Raw genomic sequence first — 19,511 nt, forward strand, 5'->3', positions numbered from 1 at the left:
CCACGTACGTAGCCAGGAATATATAAAGCCATCTCTTTTTTCAGGGAAATATATAAAGCCATCTGGTCTCACTGTCACACGGGCCTAGCCACACACACTAAGCAGCCCACTAACCTACAGGGGCCAAAACTCTCAAAAGTCATATTCTGATCCCGAGCTCAAATGCACCTTGATGAATAGCAAAATAAAAAAAATAGTTTACTGTCAAAAAAAATTCAAAAAAATAGTTTAAAAAGTTCAAAAGGTTTTGTATGCTTGGAAAGTCCTATTCACGTTGTAAAATTTCAGCACGAAATGACATTCCTTGTAAGTCATGGCAAAATAGCAAAATCAATACTCCAAAATGTTTTCAAAACTAGAATTTTTAGAGAATCGTTTTTTTTTTGCCATGACTTCCACGAATGTCATTTTGTGCTAAAAAATTCAAGCATACAAAACATGTGTCAGAGTTTAGCACCAAAACAATTTAGATTTTTAATTTTTAAATATTTTCTGATTTTACTGTTTGCCAAGGTGCATTTAAGCTCAGGAGCATATGCTCCATGTCCCAAAAGTCTACTATATTTACAGACTTAAGCGGAGATCGTAGCAAATCCCATTGGGATGCCCAACATGGCAGAGCAATTGTACATGTGTGCGTAGCGTAGATTTTCCTTATATTATTTCAGTTGTGTTGCAACTTTTAAACACAAAACACGCTTTGAAATACTAGATGAAATCCAACTCTCAACTGATCCAACTTGGTCTTTCACTGAAAAACCAAAAGCTATCAGATTTAACGGTACAAGCTTTCAGAGACGAGCAAAATGCTGGATCAGACATAATCTCAGTCATGGCAGCAGTAGGCCAACGGTATTGCGCATTCAACACAAACTGTATTAACCACATGAACTCCTGGGGCAGATAAACTCACCAGCTCTAATCTCTGGCATTTTGAGATTGCATAGACACTATCTAGTTCTCTTGGACTCTTATCATTATCTTGAATTCTTAATTAGCTAAAATAAACATCCTAACTATTCTATCATCCTGGACATGAGCATCCTCCTAATTCTCTACAGAAACCTGCTGCTGGACATCCTGATTCCCGCACCAAAGACACTGGTGTTCAACACCGGGCTCACTCAAACCTATGAAAACCAGCAAATTCCAAACACCGTAGCAGCGCAAGTCTAGTATCCAGTAGAGGTAGTCAGTTAGTTCAACAAAATGACTTGCATAACAGTAACCCTGCAGTGACGCAGATGCTTCTGTTGCCTGCCCCCTTGTCCACAACACAAGTATAATAATTTTCAGGATTATTTTTGTGCTGTTGCGAAGTTCACCTGAATCTTGTCGACTTCAAGCATGAATGCGTCGTATTTTGCGCCATCGCTGCATATTGTTTTGCCGAGGTCAGCCATTTTAGTCATAAAATTTGTGTATCTCATTGTAGTGTCCATCTGCGCTGAGCATTTTTTCTTGTACTGTTTCTCCTTCTCTTCTCTGAATTTTTCAGTCCATCTGGGCACTATGTACTGCTCTGGTATTTGATTGATTCCAAACTGTGTGAAAAGTCTGAATATGTGGCAGCACAGTATTCCATCCCTGGTAAACTTTGCGCACTGGCATTTGAATGCATTGGTGCCAGATTCAACCTGCACTTCAAAGTTATTTCGATCAAACTCTGGATTCTCATAGCTGAAAACCTTGTTTAGTCGGTACACAGCCCCTCTTTGGACCTCCTGCACATTGAAAGCGGTAGAGTGGAGAAGTTCTCTCTGTACTTTCAGAAATATTTGCCTTGTGTAAATATCAGCTGCATGCTTTTCTATTGGCTGCAATGAAAAGCATGAAGGTACAGTTCCTGTTTGCAGTCTATCTTCTTCATCTGTTTTAGTTATATTCTTATGTATCTCCTCATATCTTTCAATGAACTTCTCTATTCTGTCAATAGAAAGCACATAGTCATTGAATAACAAGTTCATCCCTTCGTCACATCCATGTGATTGGACAAATGGATAGAAATCTTCTCTGAAATAAACAGGCACCCAGTTTTTCCTTCTTTGCCACAAGAGTTGTAGGTACTCGTTTTCACTTGCACCGTATCTCTCAATGAGTGCATCCCACCCTTCTTCAAATTCTTTTTCTGTCAGTGAGTTGTCAATCAAGCTATTCAGGCCTGCTTTTATGTTGCCACTTTCTGCTATGAAGGCTGAAATATTTTGCTGTGCTTTTTCCAGTACATCCCATTTGCACAACCGATGCCTTACTTGTGGCATGACCTCTCCAATTGCTTTTGCCATAGCTTCATCCTGGTTTGTTATAATTGATACTGGCATTTTGTCTTCCATCACATGCAAAAGTGTTTCGAACATCCATTTGTATGTTTCAGCGCTCTCATCATGTAACAAGGCACATCCTAACAAGAGGGTTCTCCCATGGTTATTTATTCCAATAATAGGAGCAAATAGCATGTTATGCCTATCTGTGGTATAGGTAGTATCAAACAACAGGAAATCTCCAAAAATCTCATAATCCATCCTTGACCTCGCATCAGTCCAGAAAACACTCCGAACTATGTTGTCTTCATCTGTTTGCTTCATGCATTGAAAACTTGGATCCTGAAGCTCCTTTTCTTTGAAGTACATCAACATTCTTCCAACATCTGAGTTCTCTTTTCTATGTTGTTCTATACATAGTAAATTGGTCCCATCTTTTTTCTTGAATGGTATGCTTCCAAAGCTGCCTCTCATTCTCCTAAAAATCTTCATAACTTTATTTGGAGGTATCCTAGTTCGTTGCAGAACTTTCAGAAATGACCTTTCTTCGGTTGATATGTGTTTGTGGCTCAAGTAGAATTTTGTGAGGGAAGCACTTGGACATAGCGGATGGTTATGCTCATTACGAACTGTTGTGAACTCCCATTGGCCTTTAGTGAGTTTCACTATTACCTTTGCTTGGCAATTTGTCTTCTCTATAGATTTTCTCTTCCGCTTCCTCTGCAGGTCCGGAGTTGCCCTCGATTTACCACTCCTGTTGCATATGAGGTGAAACTTCTTCCTCATGTAATTTGTACCGCGCTTTGCCTCAAAACCTGTTAGGAGAGCATATGTATTATAGAACCTGTGCGCATCTTCAAGGGTTTGGAATCTCATTCCAGGCTCTGGTTGTTTTGCCATCTCCAATTGTTCAATTTGAGGATAGAAGTATTTTCCGACTTCACTATCTGAGTCACTCCCTGAGCTGCTGTCTGAATCAGTTTCACTGCTGCTATTGTTCCTTAGCATTTCGTTGCTTTCCACAATATCATGTAACTGGTTTTCTTCTTCGGCTTGCTGCAGTGGATGGTAAACTGAGTTGGTTTGTTGATCCTGTCCATCTGCCAGTAGTCCTTCTGTATTCTTTTCAATACTATCTGAAGATGGGTCCTGCATGACAATGAATAACTTATGTTAAGCTACTGTGAAATGCCATATTCAGGTATCTAACTTGGGTGACATGATTATGCTTTGCTCGGTTTGTTTACCTGATCATTATCACCAGCTGGTTGTAGTGTTCCTTCTGTCATTGATTGTTTGCCAACAGGTTCCTGTGTTAGGTATTAATTTGTTTATATGCTGAAGGATGGGATGACTCACGAAATAGAAAAGTGCCATATAATAATCTACACTATAATAATAATTCTCGGTCAGAATTTTGTCTTCCAGTCGAACAATACAAAGACTAATAGACAAATAGAAAAGTGCCATATATTAATCGCTCTAGGTCAGAATCATTACTTCCAGTCAAACAGCACAGAAACTGATGGACTAACAGTTCAATTTCTCCAACTCAAACAAAATGGAATGCATAACAGCCGGAAAGGTCGTAATTATGCTATTTTTGTCTGCATACCTGGTAATTATCACCGGCCGGTTGCAGTCTTCCTTCTGTCATTGATTGGTTGCCAACAGGTTCCTGTGTTAGGTATTTAATCTGTTTAAATGCAGCATGGTAGGATGACTCATGAAATAGAAAAGTGACATATATTAATCTACACAATACTAATCATTCTCGGTCAGAATTTTGTCTTCCAGTCAAACAACACAAAGACTGATAGGCATATAATTCTTAGCACAAATTCCTTTTTCCATTCAAACAACATAATATGCATAACAGCCACGGAGGGACATATAATTATTACGTTGACAGACACACATTCAGTGGTTACTTATTATCTGCAAAGTCCGTTGGTAATCTCCTCTACAAACATAGTTTTTTGTTGTTTAATTTAGCTGCAGCACAAGCAAGCATAGCTCTATTTCTGTCCAAATCATTGGGCACATATGGTACCCGCATACAGGCACAAACCACCCAGATGCATGTATGCACATACAAACTGAATACTTGGTGCCTACTGGATAGCCTACTGGACACTAGGGCCACAGTGCTGCAAGAGTATAAAGTCACTTCATGTGCATCGCTATGAGATATGAGCATTGCCAGCTATGATAAGAAAACCCATGTCAGCACTTAATACCAATACACATCCTACTGAACTATTTACTTAAGATATGTACCAAATGCATTTAAATTCCTGCAGCCCAACAAGCCCTTAACTCAACAAATTGTCTACGAAACAAATAACCATTGCACTTAACATCCTAAGAACTAGCTGTCGCACGGGTCAGCCAGTGGTAGTTTGAACTGACGAATGCACCCAAACACCAAACGGATATATGTTCAAGTGATACCTTTCCACTAGGTAATTCTGTTGCAGGGGAAACTTCATGGTCTACTACATTGTATGCCTTCCTCTGTTCCGTGGAGTTCTCTGCATTTCTTACTTGTGCCTCGTCCAATTCCGTAACCATGTCTCCCATCACAAACTGTAACAATCCCATCAAGTCAGTTTCATCTACGAATACATCATATAACATCAGTAGCAGACTGTATACGAATTGTGGTCTGGGCCATGGATCAAAGCTACGAACATGTTATTACAGGGAGAATATATATTAATTGTAGGGTTTTAGGGCACACCTTCTGGGTATCAGCACCAGGGCTCGGCGGCATCCGCCGCCGCGCCGCCGAGGGGGGCTAGGCTAGATCCGATTCCCCAACACGAGAGGAGGGAGGGGGGGTTGGCTTGTGGAGCGAGGAGAGGAGGGGTTGGGTCCGAACAGGGAGAGGAAGACTACCCTTGCTGCGGCGAGATGGGGAAGAGGGCGGAGGATAGATGTGCGGCGGCCGCCTGCTGGATAGAGGACCGAGATGGACGAGGGATCTCATGCCCTGCGTTGTGTTTCTCCTTTGGCCCTTGTGCTATGAGGTGGACGTCCGCCGTTTAACTCTCGAGACGCAGATTTTTCGTTTTTTTTAAGCAACCATATATACTTATTTCATTAGATTAGACAATCTGTTCACACAGATTAAACATATGGTCATTATACGCGACATAAATGCTTGTCAAACAACTCTGCATAAAAAATTTCACAAGAGGTAAAACTACCATTCCACCCCTGCAGAAACTCGTGCCTTGCCGAAACATAGTCCACAAACGTCCTCCACCGTCACCATGGCAATGCCGGAAAAAGATGAGAACAGCCGCCATACCAAGATCTAAGACAGCACAACCGCATACAAAGATGCTTTTTGAGCTGATGAAGCGGGTCGCAACAAGCAACGAGACCAAGTCTTTATGGCACGTAGGCGGGAATCTTCCCCGTGGTCACCAGATCTCGACGTCGTCAACTTCATCCGATGTATTCGAAGAAGAGGAACGTCGCCGCCCGTCGTCATCCATGCACCCAAATGCAAGACAGTAAACACAACTACAGCAGCCGACACGACCGCCACCCGCGCCGTCAATCGACCACCAGACACGAACCTCGCAGGATCCCCAGATTGGCGAGACTACCAGGCCACCTGTCCCCCAACGCTACCAGTTGCAACGACGACGTGATGGAGGAAGAGTAGAGGCAAATTATTCCGACGCGGCGCCACCTCCTCCATGGAAACAACGCCCCAAGGAAGCACTAGGCCAATCCTAACTATAGACCTAAGTCAAAGCACCAGGGTCCCCACCTCCTCCGGTTGCCGTAGCGGCGGACGGAGGAGACAGGGACCGGCGGCGGCGGTTTGGAGGCCGGTATATTATCTCCCCCCTTTTTGATGGGTTCATATAAATTGTCGGTATATCTAACTGAGGAACATTCACTCGAAGGGAAATGTATGCAAGTTTAAAAAAACATTACACTATGTCGCTGGCATCCCCCCTAATGGCAATTTTCCATTACATACATGGAAAGTCCCTCAAAATTGCATGGCAATTTTAGTTATTATGGCATGGCAACCGGGTGTTCGCTAGCAATTTCTCCTCGACAAACGTTCGCCAGATAAACAGGTCCATTTGCTTCATATTATTCTTCAATGATGTGTTGTGGTCCTATGATGCTTGAGTAGATTTTGTTGTCCTATGGGTGATTGGTGAATTGCTATGATTGGTTTAATTTGCTTGTGGTTGTGTTGTTGTCATTTGGTGCCTATCATACGAGCGCGCGTGTGGATCACACAATAGGGTTAGTTGTATGTTGGTAGGACTATGCATTGGAGGGCAAGAGTGACAGAATCATCTTCCTACCATAGGAATTGATTCATACGGGATTGAAGGGGGACCAGTATCAGTATATCTTAATGCTATGGTTGGGTTTTACCTTAATGAAGTTTGGTAATTGAGGATGCTTGCTAATAGTTCCAATCATAGTGCATAGAATTCCAAGTAAGGGATGATATGCTAGCAGTGGCCTCTCACACATAAAAACTTTCTATCGGTCTAGTAACTTAGCCAATTGCTTAGGGACAATTCCGCAAATCCTACCACCACTTTTTCAAACTCGCTATACTAACTTAATTGAACTTTTATTAAAACAACACCTAACTTTTATTTTTCACGTTCTTTATTATCTTGCAAACCTATCCTTGGCGACGAGCGGGGCGGCCGAGTGGTGAAGACGTGTCCAACCAGGTGGGGACGCGCGGGGCAGACGAGTGGTGAAGACGTGTGCAACCAAGTGGCGATGCGTGTGGCGGTCGAGTGGTGAAGACGTGTCCAACCAAGTGGCGACGCGCGGGGGCTGCCGATTGGTGAATACATGTCCAATTGAGTGGCAACACACGGGGCCGCTGAGGGAGTCATGGATTAAGGGGTCATCGGGTTGCTGGCCCATTGCTTATGGGCCGGACTGAGGGGGCTGCTATGAAGCCCAGCTAGAGTACGGATCCATGGATGGATAAAAGATCTTTGGAGTTGTGGAGTGCCCTTCAACTCAAGATTTAGCATGATCTTTCCTTCATTGTAATTGATCGCATGTAACCCTAACCCTATCGGTGCCTATATAAACCGAAGGGTTTTAGTCTTTATGGCTAGAGCAACATCCATCACCCCATCAACCTAGGGTTTAGCTCGCCTGATCTCGAGGTAGACCGACTCTGTAACCATATCATACACATGAAATACAATCAAGCAGGACGTAGGGTTTTACCTCTTCGAGAGGGCCTGAACCTAGGTAAACACTGTGTTCTTCGTCCCTTGTTCCCCGTTGATCCTAGATCCACAGCTCGGGACCCCCTACCCGAGATTCGCCGTTTTTGACAATGACATTGGTGTTTCCTTTGAGAGTTCCGTTGTTGGGTCACCGAAGGATCGATGGCCCGCCTGATCATTGGAGATGGCGTCAGTTCCGGGGACATCTTTGTCAACGGGCAACTTTTCGCGTTTGGCAGCATCGTGCTGCACGCTAACCCAACTGGTCATCTAGACCAAATCAACAATTTCGCACCCGAGCAGCGGATTAGATTCGGTAGCTTGGAGTACATCGCGGACGCCTGAGGCGATCTGGTCTTTGCCGGATTCGCGGCCTCGCCCGGTACCCCTATGGGCCCCCTAGTGCCTGCTCTGGAGCTTTCTCCTGATCCGATCTACGGATCGGCCTTGACCCCCCCTATCGGCCTCAAGCTCGGATAGCACCACTGAAAGGATCGATATGGTTGACTAGAGGGGGTGAATAGGTAACTAACAATTTTTTAACTTTTCTTTACCAAATTAAACTTTGCATCAAAGTAGGTTGTCTAGATGTGCAACTAGGTGAGCAACCTATATGATGCAACAACAACGAACATACATGCAAGCAAGAGAAGTAACACTAATAAGCTTGCACAAGTAAAGGTAAGAGATAACCAAGAGTGGTCCCGGTGAAGATGAGGATGTGTTATCGAAATTCCTTCCTTTTGAGGGGAAGTACGTCTCTGTTAGAGCAGTGTGGAGGCACAATGCTCCCCAAGAAGCCACTAGGGTCACCGTATTCTCCTCACGCCCTCACACAATGCGAGATGCCGTGATTCCACTATTGGTGCCCTTGGAGGCGGCGACCGGACCTTTACAAACAAGGTTGGGGCGAACTCCACAACTCAATCGGAGGCTTCCAACAACACCACGAAGCTTCACCACAATGGACTATGGCTCCGTGGTGACCTCAACCGTCTAGGGTGCTCAAACACCCAAGAGTAACAAGATCCGCTAGGGATTAGTGGGGGAATCAAATATCTCTTGGTGGAAGTGTAGATCGGGGCCTTCTCAACTACTCCCGAGCAAATCAACAAGTTTGGTTGGCTAGAGAGAGAGAGAGAGAGAGAGATCGGGCAAAAATGGAGCTTGGAGCAATAATGGAGCTTTTTGGGGGAAGAGGTAGGTCAACGAAGAAGGGAACCCCCTTTTATAGTAGGGGGAACAATCCAACCGTTACCCCACTAAACAGCCCCGCAGAGGGCGGTACTACCGCAGTGGGCAGCGGTACTACCGCTCCCCCTTACGGTACTACCGCCTAGCTAGAGAGGGCTTGAAGATAGAGGAGGGACTGGCCCAGCGCGGTACTGTCGTGGTTGCAGGGCGGTACTACCGCTCTTGAGCGGTACTACTGCACCTACTACCGCTGCAAGTGCCGCTCAACCCGACACGAGAAGTGCCCCCTTGAGTCAAGGCGGTAGTGGCCCGGTACCGCAGCGGTACTGCCGCCGAGGACACACAAGCGGTACTACCGTTGGGCACCGCGGTACTACCGCTGGGGCTAAAGACTGCCCAAACAGCAGGGAATAAGACCTCCAACGACGCGGGAAGGCCTAGAGGGTGTGAAACGAAAGTGTATGTGATGATTCCACCCTAGCCATACCAAAGCGGAGCCCCTCTTGATGGTACGGTGACTCCTACGAAACTAATCCACCAACAAGAAACGAAAGAGCTACACCGTCTTGAAAAACACTCCGAGGGGAAAGAAATCGTCTCGAGCCAAAGGATGAATCTCCGAAATGCTCAAAGCACAAGGTTAGTCCGCAAATATGTTGTCATCAATCACCAAAACTACATCGAGAGAGATATGCCTTAACAATCTCCCCCTTTTTGGTGGATTGATGACAACCAGGGATTTGCACAGGGAAAAAATATAAAAGTAAGGATACTTAGAACTACAAAATATAGACGGGCTCCCCCCTGAATGTGTGCACCTAGTTAGTAGTGCCTTTGGAATGCAAGGCACACACATTCGGATCAACACTCCCCCTATATTTTATAGTCCAAAAGTTCTAAGCACGGGATACATGAGAGCAGGGAATAAAATAGGATAAGCATGCATCTCATAAGATACTACAGTACTGAATAGACATAGATAATAAGGTAAAGATAGGGTAGCATATGTCTCACACCATATGTCTAGAACTTAGGACTCACTGGCACCAAAGCAAACCAAGCAAAACGACAAGAAAACACAAGACACCACAAACCACAAAGACACACTCGCAACACGGCAACAACACAAATCCCTAAACTCTCCCCCCCTTTGGCAGCGAGACACCAAAAGGGCAAATAGCGAAGCTACGTCCCCAGGTGATAGAAACCTCATCACATCCTAGCAGGGTCATCCGCACTGCCATCCTCAGTCGGAAACTGCTCGGTGTCTGAATCGGTCCACGGACAGTGCTGCTGAATCCATTCCTCCTCTTCAGTGATCTGGCCCTCAGAACCGCTGGCAATGGTCGCACCCAGCTGACGCATGAGCTTCTTGTGATGCCCCCTGGCCTGCTTCTCAGCCACATGAGTCATGTACTGACCATGAGACTCCATGTAGAAGAGCTTCTTCATCTTGCATTTAAGCTTCTTTGCCCAAGAGGGTTCTGCACTAGAAGGCCCAAAGTCCTCATTGTGATCATCGGCCGCAGCCCCACCCTCGGTCTCCATGTCAGCAGCAGTAGATGGACCCCCTGGTTTAGGCGCTGGGGTGCCCCAATTGTCCTTCTTCCTCATACGCTTGATCTCATGAGAAACCAATTCTCCAGTTTCCAACATCTCCTTGGGATAGACACGTGCCCAGGCCTTCTCAATGAGCCGCATGATGAATGGACCATAGATTGGGCACTTGCGCTTAGAAACGGCAGAGAGAAATTCAGACCACATAACATGAGAAATGTCTAGGCACTCTCCAGTGTTTGCTTCCTTCTCATGATGGCAGAATAGAAGCATGTCCATGAGATAGGAGTGGACCATATCCAGATTCCCGATGCGAGGGAAGAGAGTCTCTCGGAAGACACGACGAAGGATGTCCAGAAAGGCAGACAGCTCATAGGTTTCCTTCTTAGCACTACAAAAAATACACTTCCGTGATGATACGTGTTTGTCACAGTAGGTTGCTTTTTTGTCATGCATGTACATCCATGACAAATTTATGACAGAATCAAGATAGTCATACCTGTGCTGTCGTAGAAGTGTTCCATGACATTACCAAAATTATCATCACGGAAGTGTCCACTTCCATGACAATAAATCGCGCGTCACAGAAGTGCTTTCGTCAAGGGTGACCGACACGTGGCATCCACCGTAATGTAACGCCGTTAAGCTACCGGGTCGGGTTTTGGATCTGATAACCCGTTAACAGCCCCGACCAATGGGGATTTTCCACGTGTAAAATCATCATTGGCTGGAGGAAACACGTGTCGGCTCATCGTTGGGACAAATGTCAACCACTCGTTGGACGGAAGGCGCCTATGATACGTCGACACGTGGCACGGCCCAATAGAGGCCCATTCCTGTGAAAAGGCCGGCCCGTTTGACTTGGTCAAAAGGTGGCGGCCCGGCCCATGGAAAGCCTGTTAACGGCCTGTTCGCATATAGCCCATTTACAGCCCGCTAACCCAAGGCCCGTTACGCCCTATCCTAATTAGGCCCAGTAGCGTCATCTGGGCCATCCAATATGATTCCAGCCCGTTTTCACTTCTGGCCCATGTATGGCCCATGGCATCTTTCGGCCCATATGAGGCCCTATGTAACTCTTGGCCTATTAACGGCCCGTGGTGAAACTGGCCCGTAATGAACAGTGTATCACTTTACACCCATTAACGACCCGTGGTGAAACTGGCCCGTGATGAACAATGTATCACTTTATACCCATTAATGGCCCATTATTCCGTTGGGCCGTTTCCAGCCCATGTTATCTTTCGGCCTTCTCAGAGCCCATTTATTCTTGGGCTCATTTCCAGCATTCATTTACTTACGGCCCGTTACTGTCATTTTCTGCTTGTGGGCCAAATTCAACCCATGGTTACAGTCGGCCCGTTTGTGGTCCGTTAATACGTTGGGCCGTTTTCATAGCGTCATCAAATACGACCTATTAACGATGGCCCGTTACGGTCGGCCCATGAACGGACGATTCCAACTCTAGCCCATTTACGACCATAATGCGGCCTGTTATTGGCCCATGTTTGGCTAATCGATCATACGGCCCGTATAAGGCCCATTGATGATACAGCCCGTAGAAGGCCCATTGTTTCTACGGCCCTTAGAAGGCCTACTGTTTCTACGGCCCGTAGAAGGCCCACTGTTTCTACGGCCTGTAGGAGGCCCTGTGTCACTATAGTAAATATTAGCCCATGGTTATTGTGGCCTAGTTTTAAAAAATAGGTTATTGCAGCCACTAGTTAACCGCGGAAAAAGAACTGCAATGACTACAAGCAAAAAAATAAACAAGACAATAAGGAAATAAATAAGCAAGCAACTAACGCTAGGCTATCACGGCTATTACACATATTACATCCACTGGGCATCAAAGTTCGCCACCAGTGCAAATATAGGGAACAAAGCAGCATATCATATACACTGGCCTTCAAAATTGGCCACCAGTGCAAATAAACGCGGCAGCAAAACAAGAGAATAACTGAAACAACTTCGGAAGAGCTCAAGAAACGTTATCCTGGGTATCCACCATGCTGGCAATAAGCTTAGCAAGCTGATTAGCTTTGTCCTGTTTGGCGCTAAAATCCTCCAACACTTGCTGTTGCACCAGAAAGTATGCATCTGAATGCTCCAGGGACTTCCCCAGTCCTTCCGCTTCTTGTCGCAGCACAACTGATCGATGTCTTTCAGCTTGTAGTTGAGACTCAAGAAACCAAACTGATTCAGATAGTGAGTTTGAATAGCTTGTGCAAGCTGTAGTGGCCAGTAACTCCAACACTAAACCAAGACAGGATGTGTCACTATCCTGAACCTTATCTGCATTACTTCGTTTACCGTTGCTTAATAAGGCACTCTTCCCCAATATTCTGTCAGCATTCTAAAAGAAGAAACAAGCAGACACATAACAAGTTTAGCATGTACTAGTATATGAAACTCATTTTGGTGAACCAGTTCATTAGTAAGGTGGACATGATTAAACTACCAAGTCTTCTATTGCCAAGTACTAGTACATAATAAAAGCATCAAACAAACATATATCTATGTCCTATGGTAGCAATGGAATCTTAAATTAGAACAGTTGTTCTTCAGGTTTAGGCACTTGTTCTACATGAACAGAGTACAGTAAGACGCAAGAATATAATACTTAAAAATAGAAAATGAGCTCATAGACCTTACCACATTCTTGGTTCGGGACCAGTACAGAACAAGGCGTTCCCAGTCATCGTCCAGTAAATGTGTCTCAGGAGAACGTAAGGGAATTTGATGAGTTTCTTTGTCGGTGAAGTACGTTTTCTTTAGGTAATTCCGATACTGCCACCAAGCATTCTTGAAGATAGCAGAGGTATTAGCATAGGTTACCTCATCCTGAGTTTCCAAATCGGTCCTTCTCTATAGAGAAAAATGGGAAAATTTGCTGTATTATAACCATCATGGAGGTAGGATGTATGGGACGAAGCAAAGTAATTGCCATGAATAACATTACTTACACATAACTCCTGGACAAACACCTGCAACTGGCGTTTTCCTTCATCTTCAGTATAATATTTCCAAGATGGGAAGATACGCACATACGATTTAACAACATCAAATGCGATAGATGCTAAACTACGACTAGCTCGTTGTGCTTCCTCCACAGGAATAGGCATACTAACTGGTGGAGTTGGGGTTCGCCGTGATAGTATTGGCCCTATGGGCACTGGAGCTGCCTTACTAACTGCTCTTGTTTGGGAGCTCTGTGGTGGAGATGGTGCTGTGTCAACAAGAACTGGGTTACTATCGGCTGGGGTTGGGGTTAGATTGGGTGAAGCTGGTTCTCTGTCCATCGTAGTAGGGGTACAATCTGCGAGAGTTTGGGTTATGTGTGGTAGGGCTGGTTCTTGTGCATGTACAACTGGGGTGCTATCTCCACCAAGAGGTAGCACTGTTTTATTTGAAGACCGTGTTTTTAGTCCGCTAGATACTGGCATCACCCGCTCCAATTCAAATGGCTGATAAACAGGAAACATAGTTGAATGTACAGACATTGTATGAGAGACAGATGCAATAGATAGTGTGGAAAAAAGAGGGCATGAAATAGTTGACATGTATATTGTTTAACTAAAACGGATAGCATGACATAATTTCACATATATGATGTCTATCTAAACTGGATAGCATAGCATAACATAATTCAAAGATATGATGAATAACTAAACAGGATCGCATGACATAATTCACCTACATGTTATCTAAGTAATCAGGATCGCATCATTTAATTCACATATGTGATTTATATGCTAAACAGAGGGCATTCGATATGATGTCTGAACTAAGAACATGGTGTTGAATATTGTGTATATGATGTCTAAACTATGCAATGCAAGACACCGTATGCATGATATGAGCAGTATAACCGTGCCAAGTTAGAGCATACACCTCAGTGGGGGAATAGGACTGCTCATCTGTCTCTGAATCCATCTCTGAGGAGCTATCGGGACCCAACAAGAGATCTACTTCGACAGGTAGCACTATCTGCTCTGAAGGCCTTGTTTTCGCTCCAGATTTTCCATCTCCCACCCAAATGGCTGATTCACAGGAAGAGTAGTTTAATGTACAAACATTATCGACAAATGGAAACGTAATGACGAAAAGGATGGGCAAGATATCATTCAAATATATGATGCCTGGTTAAACATGATGGCATTGCACATTTCACATATATTATGGCTGGCTAAAAGACATGAGACTGCATAATTCCCATATATGATATAGAAACTAAATAGGTGGCATTACAGAACATGTCTAAACTAAGCAGATGACATATATGATGTTAAAAGTAGGCACTGCAAGGCAACATATGCATGATATGACTAACATCATCATGCCAAGGTAGAGCAAACACCTTGGGGGGTAAATAGGAGTGGTCAGCGGCGTCCGAATCCGCGTTAGAAGTGATATCTTCCTCTGGATTACAATCTAGAGAGGGGTGGGGAGGGTTTGCCATTGAACCCACCATGGAATGATGTATGCATGACATTGCATTGCCGCGCAAAACTCTTCTCTTTTTCTCTACATGTTCATCATGACCGTGTACAATATCTGACATGCATACGAAAAATATATGGTGAGATTATGTAAGGAGAGCATGCAGAAATTTAGAGTGATGGTAATAACCAGTGGATCGATGTTTTTCCGTTGAACCAAAATAGCCCTAATGGATCGACATGAATGTATAGTAATAAGTGATGCAACAAGTGTACAACCTCTTTGCCGTAGCCGTGTCGACCTCAGCATCATTGGGTTGGTCGCTGAAGCAGTTGAGGCAGAGGTGGCTGTCGGAGGTGTGGAGGAAGATCTGAGGAATCTGTAGACGGCGTCCAGGGCACTGCTCTGTTGTGACGGATCGTTCTGTCGTTGGAGCAGCTCCGGTGAGCCGTAAGACGTCAAGGCTGAAGCAGCACACAAGACAGACATCGTCAATCTCAAGTGGGATTCTAATAGCATCTCCAATAGATGATGTAAAATGGATGTAAAATTAACATCACCAAAAACCACCTGACTACAACATATGAGGTAAAAACTGTTGACTCTGAACTTAACTATCGAAACTGAAATTTACTGTGGAATCTGAATGCTACTGTAGAAACTGAATGCAATGGTAGCAGAGAGGCACTTGACATGTAGTTTAGGGAGGGCCTGCGGTTCATCTTCAACCTGCACCCCCCTGAGCCGCCAGCCACCACCGGCCGAACCGTCGGCCCCAGCACCGCCTCGCCGCCCTGAAACAACTCGCCACCGCCGCCCCGGCCAGCCCTCTAGGCCCCCCGCCCCCACCCTGAACCCTAAGATAGATAGTGGAGTACCTCTCCAGCGAGCCCCCGTCCCTGCTGCGGGTGGTTCTTCCTTAAGTCCGGCAAGCCCCCCAACCCCTGAAAATCGACTGACCCAAAAGTCGATTAAGTCGACTGAAGTGTGGCTTAATCGGAGCAAAGCAGCAGCACGAGCGAGGGGGAGAGCAGCAGCAGCAGCTGGGCGAGCGAGCGATCGAGCGAGAGCCGGAGCAGCAGCAGCAGATCCGGCTGGTATGGATGCCGCCGCCGAAGGGGCCTCGCACTGGGGGAGAGCCGCCGTGGAGATGTCGCCCGCGGCGCCGGCTTCAAGGTAGCCGCTCCATGGGGGTGCGGGATGGAGCACCGTCGGCGCTGGGAGGTCGAGTTAAGGAGAAGGTGCGATGCGATGAGTGTACAACCTCTTTGGTGGCGCCGAGTAGGCCTCGGCTTCGTCCGAGGAGTCAGTGAGGATGCTGCGGTTCCGGTGGAGTAGGTTAAGGCGGCGCTGTGGGGATGGAGCAGCCGCGATAGACGAGGCAATCGTCGGAGCAGCTCCTTGGAGGTGGAGGACGGGGCGACTGAACCGGTGGGACGGCGAGATGGACGAGGATCCTCATCCGGGGAGGTGGACGAGGGATGTCAAGCTGTTGCGCTGGACGACATTGTCGGGGAAGAGGCTTCGGCTGGGCAGCGGTGACGTGGCGGACGAAGGAGGGTGGGGTTTCGCGGCTGGAGCGGAGAGGTTATGGCGGCCTGGGATTTCGAATGGCGAAAAGGGGGCGATGGGAGGGGGTGAAGCATGACTTAGGAACGCGCTTGTCCAAAATGTAGGGTGTGTTACAAAAGTGCCCCCCACCGATTTGAACTAGCGGCCCTTTCGGCTCAGGGTTAGAAGGGGGATTTCGTGTGTCGGGATTTGGCAGCTGGAGGGAGTTTTCGCGCGCGTTGTAATTTCAGGATAGTAAGGCGCAGGTTGTGAAGGTGCCAGTTTTGGGAGCCCGATATCTGAATTTTCGGGATACAACAAGACGCGGGTTGAATTTTAGGGACAAGCCTAACGTGTAGTAATATTGTACTTGTACGTACCAAATCAATTCGCACTTCGCTCAACCCAAAAGAAAACGAAAAATAAAACTATTCACACCACACAAAGAGAGAGTCTTACCCCATTTTACTATACAAATGCTATTGAAAGCTACTCCCTCCTTCCATCTATATAGGGCCTAATGCATTTTTCGATGCTAACTTTGACCAAATATTAGAGCAATGATATATGACATGCAACTTACACAAAGCACACCGTCAAATTCGTCTGTGAAAGGTTCTTTCAATGATATAATTTTCACATTGTGCATGTCATGTACTATTAATCTTGTCAATAGTCAAAGGCGGTTTTAAAAATCTCATTACGCCCTATATAGATGGAAGGAGGGAGTATGAATCCATGTTATGTCCGATTAAATTTTTTTGCTTGCTGTATAATGCATGTAACCTACTCATACCAACATTTTAGTGCATTCCAAATGTCTATAGTACCACTCCAATTCGAACTAAATTTGAATTCGTTTCTCTATTTCAATAAGAATCTACAATCATGATTGTTGCCACCTTCAACCATCATAGTTTCCTTGCTATCCGCCAGATATAAATCAGATGGCCTATAATGCAGGATGGCAGGCACACCATCATCAACAACTCCATTTTTTTTATAAGAGTAGAGATAAAACATATTAAATGTAGTATACCATGTTCATAACCACACCATATGTATCACCGTTATATATATTCACACATCCGTCGGTTTGAAACACTATGATAAATTCTTCAAATATCCGAATTCGCTTTTTATAATGAAGTATATATGATCTCTATTCGTCTTTTACACCCACACAACCCTCTTATCTTTGTAGCAAGCGCTAACTTTCTCTTGTGCATGCACACGCCCGCATCCCTCTCACCCTCCCTCAGCATTCTCTAGCTCAATCGCGCAAATTCGTCTTTTCACTTTAGGTCGTTCACCCATGGTGTGTGTAGGCCCCCAGCTCCTTCTTTACGGCACACATCGATCGAGCACAAACACAAACACAAGCTTCCCCTCTTCTCTTGTCACCGTCCATGCCTCACTCCCACCACTCTTTTCATCGTTCTCGTACTCGCACACTCCTCCCCCTCGATATAGTATGCCTCTCGTACCACCTCCTACATGCATCCCTCTCTCTCTATCCTTCTCCTCGTGCCTCATTTGCTTCTAACACACACATGCATATATACCGATCGATCTCCCAACATATACCTAGATCGACTTTAACTACCCCCTCATCGATCGATGTCTCTCCTTTCTCTTACAAAGGGCGATTGATCTTCCTATGTAGTTACGTCTGCTTACCACAACCACATCGTCCCCCCTCATCATTCGTGCATGCCTCCTGACTCGTCTCTCACACGCACGTGCACAGACAACAAGAGAGGAGATGGCTATACATGAGGTAGATCGATCTCCTTAATATGAGGTAGGCCTCTCTCCTCCTCCACACATATACCAGCCATTGTACCTCTATAGTTAATTGGGCCTCCCTCTTCCCCCACCACACACCGATAGTCGAGCGCTACAGGTAGGTATCCATGCCACAGAGACAAACTGCATATGTCCCATCTCACGTTCCAGTAGGCCGATCACTCTATATCTTTGACGTGGGCACACACAAATTCGATGGCACTCTTTATCGATCGCGCGCACACACACACATCATCCCTCTCTTCGATTCTATGGACACCTCAAGCCGATGATACCTCCACTCTCTTCTCGTGGATCGCCCCCTCTATATATATGTTATATCCAGGACTCTATTTCACACACATTGCATATGTTAAATTTTTTGATTGACCCCCCCAAAAAAACTCTCAAGAACCCACACACTATATCTCTCTAGGTTTGTATCTCTCTCACACAACCCCACGCAGGTGGTGTACGTATACAAGAAGAGAATAGGTGCACCGTGCACGTACTCAGGCTTCATGCCCAGCCACACCCGCGCGGGTACACGGTGGAGCTCATTTCTTTACGAAATGGCAGCCCACGTGCTAATTTGAACGCCTGTAGCGGTTGTTTACCTAGGGAGGTCGTGTACCACGCGTGCACGAAACAAAGTTTGACTTGACGCGTTGCCGCATTATTTTTAAATAAAGTTATAGCACTCAATGGCATGTACACAGAATATAAAATGATTTTTATGGAGGAAAAGGCAGTCCGCTCTTCAGAGTATCTCACACAAGGCTCCGGTGGCCTCTCTCTCTCACCGTTGGTCACTGATCCGGCCGCATCCCGTCCTCCGGGGGAAAGGGAGTGCGGTGGCCTCTCTCTCTCACCGTTGGTCACTGATCCGGCCGCATCCCGTCCGCCGGGGGAAAGGGAGTGCGGTGGCCTCTCTCTCTCTCTCACCGTTGGTCACTGATCCGGCCGCATCCCGTCAGCCGGGGGAAAGGGAGGAAGTGCATCGTTTCTCCGTTCGACGGCGCCGAGGCAGCACGTCCCCATCTGCGGTACACGCCGTTCTCTCTGACCAAGCTCCGGCGCGGCAGGGCCTACGCCACCTGCTCGCAGATTCTGCCCGCCGCCGCTCACCTAGTTACATCCCAACGACCTCCAGGTATCCCCTCCGGCCTTGCTCCACTGCCCGTTTTCCCACGTTGCTGCATGTGGATCTTCCATAGTTCTTTGCCCAAAATGTCGCTCGTCTGGTGTACTTTCCATATTGCATTCTCGTCCTCACACCGTTTTAGACAAACACAACCGTGTTGTTATATTCCCTTAGGACAAGGAATATGCTTATTTTTTGTTGTCGCATGTGTCATCAACTGTTATTGGCCAGTAATTGTTTTCTTTCTACCTCTTTTTTGCAAACAAGGCTATCCATTTCATGTCATTGCTATTACGACCTTTTGGTGAACTGCACAAATCACTTTTT

The 19,511-nt window shown here is 45.9% G+C and overlaps 1 protein-coding gene across 2 annotated transcripts; it reads right to left on the reverse strand.

Moving 5' to 3' along the window:
- Positions 1-706: 706 nt before the first annotated feature.
- LOC125507958 (protein FAR1-RELATED SEQUENCE 5) lies at positions 707-5,272 on the reverse strand. Of its 2 annotated transcripts, none has more exons than XM_048672503.2 (5): positions 5,005-5,272; positions 4,716-4,850; positions 3,877-3,939; positions 3,509-3,571; positions 707-3,410 (listed from the first exon to the last, which is right to left on the reverse strand). In XM_048672503.2, the coding sequence occupies exons 1-5, from the start codon at positions 5,035-5,037 to the stop codon at positions 1,299-1,301; spliced, it is 2,406 nt and encodes an 801-aa protein (XP_048528460.2). In that variant the 5' UTR covers positions 5,038-5,272; the 3' UTR covers positions 707-1,298. The 2 variants fall into 2 exon arrangements, with proteins under 2 accessions (XP_048528460.2, XP_048528459.2); XM_048672502.2 differs by having other exon boundaries at positions 3,877-3,957.
- Positions 5,273-19,511: the final 14,239 nt, after the last annotated feature.

Source organism: Triticum urartu, chromosome 5A, assembly GCF_056163025.1.
Source record: "Triticum urartu cultivar PI428250 chromosome 5A, HENAU_Tu73, whole genome shotgun sequence".
NCBI lineage: Eukaryota > Viridiplantae > Streptophyta > Magnoliopsida > Poales > Poaceae > Triticum > Triticum urartu.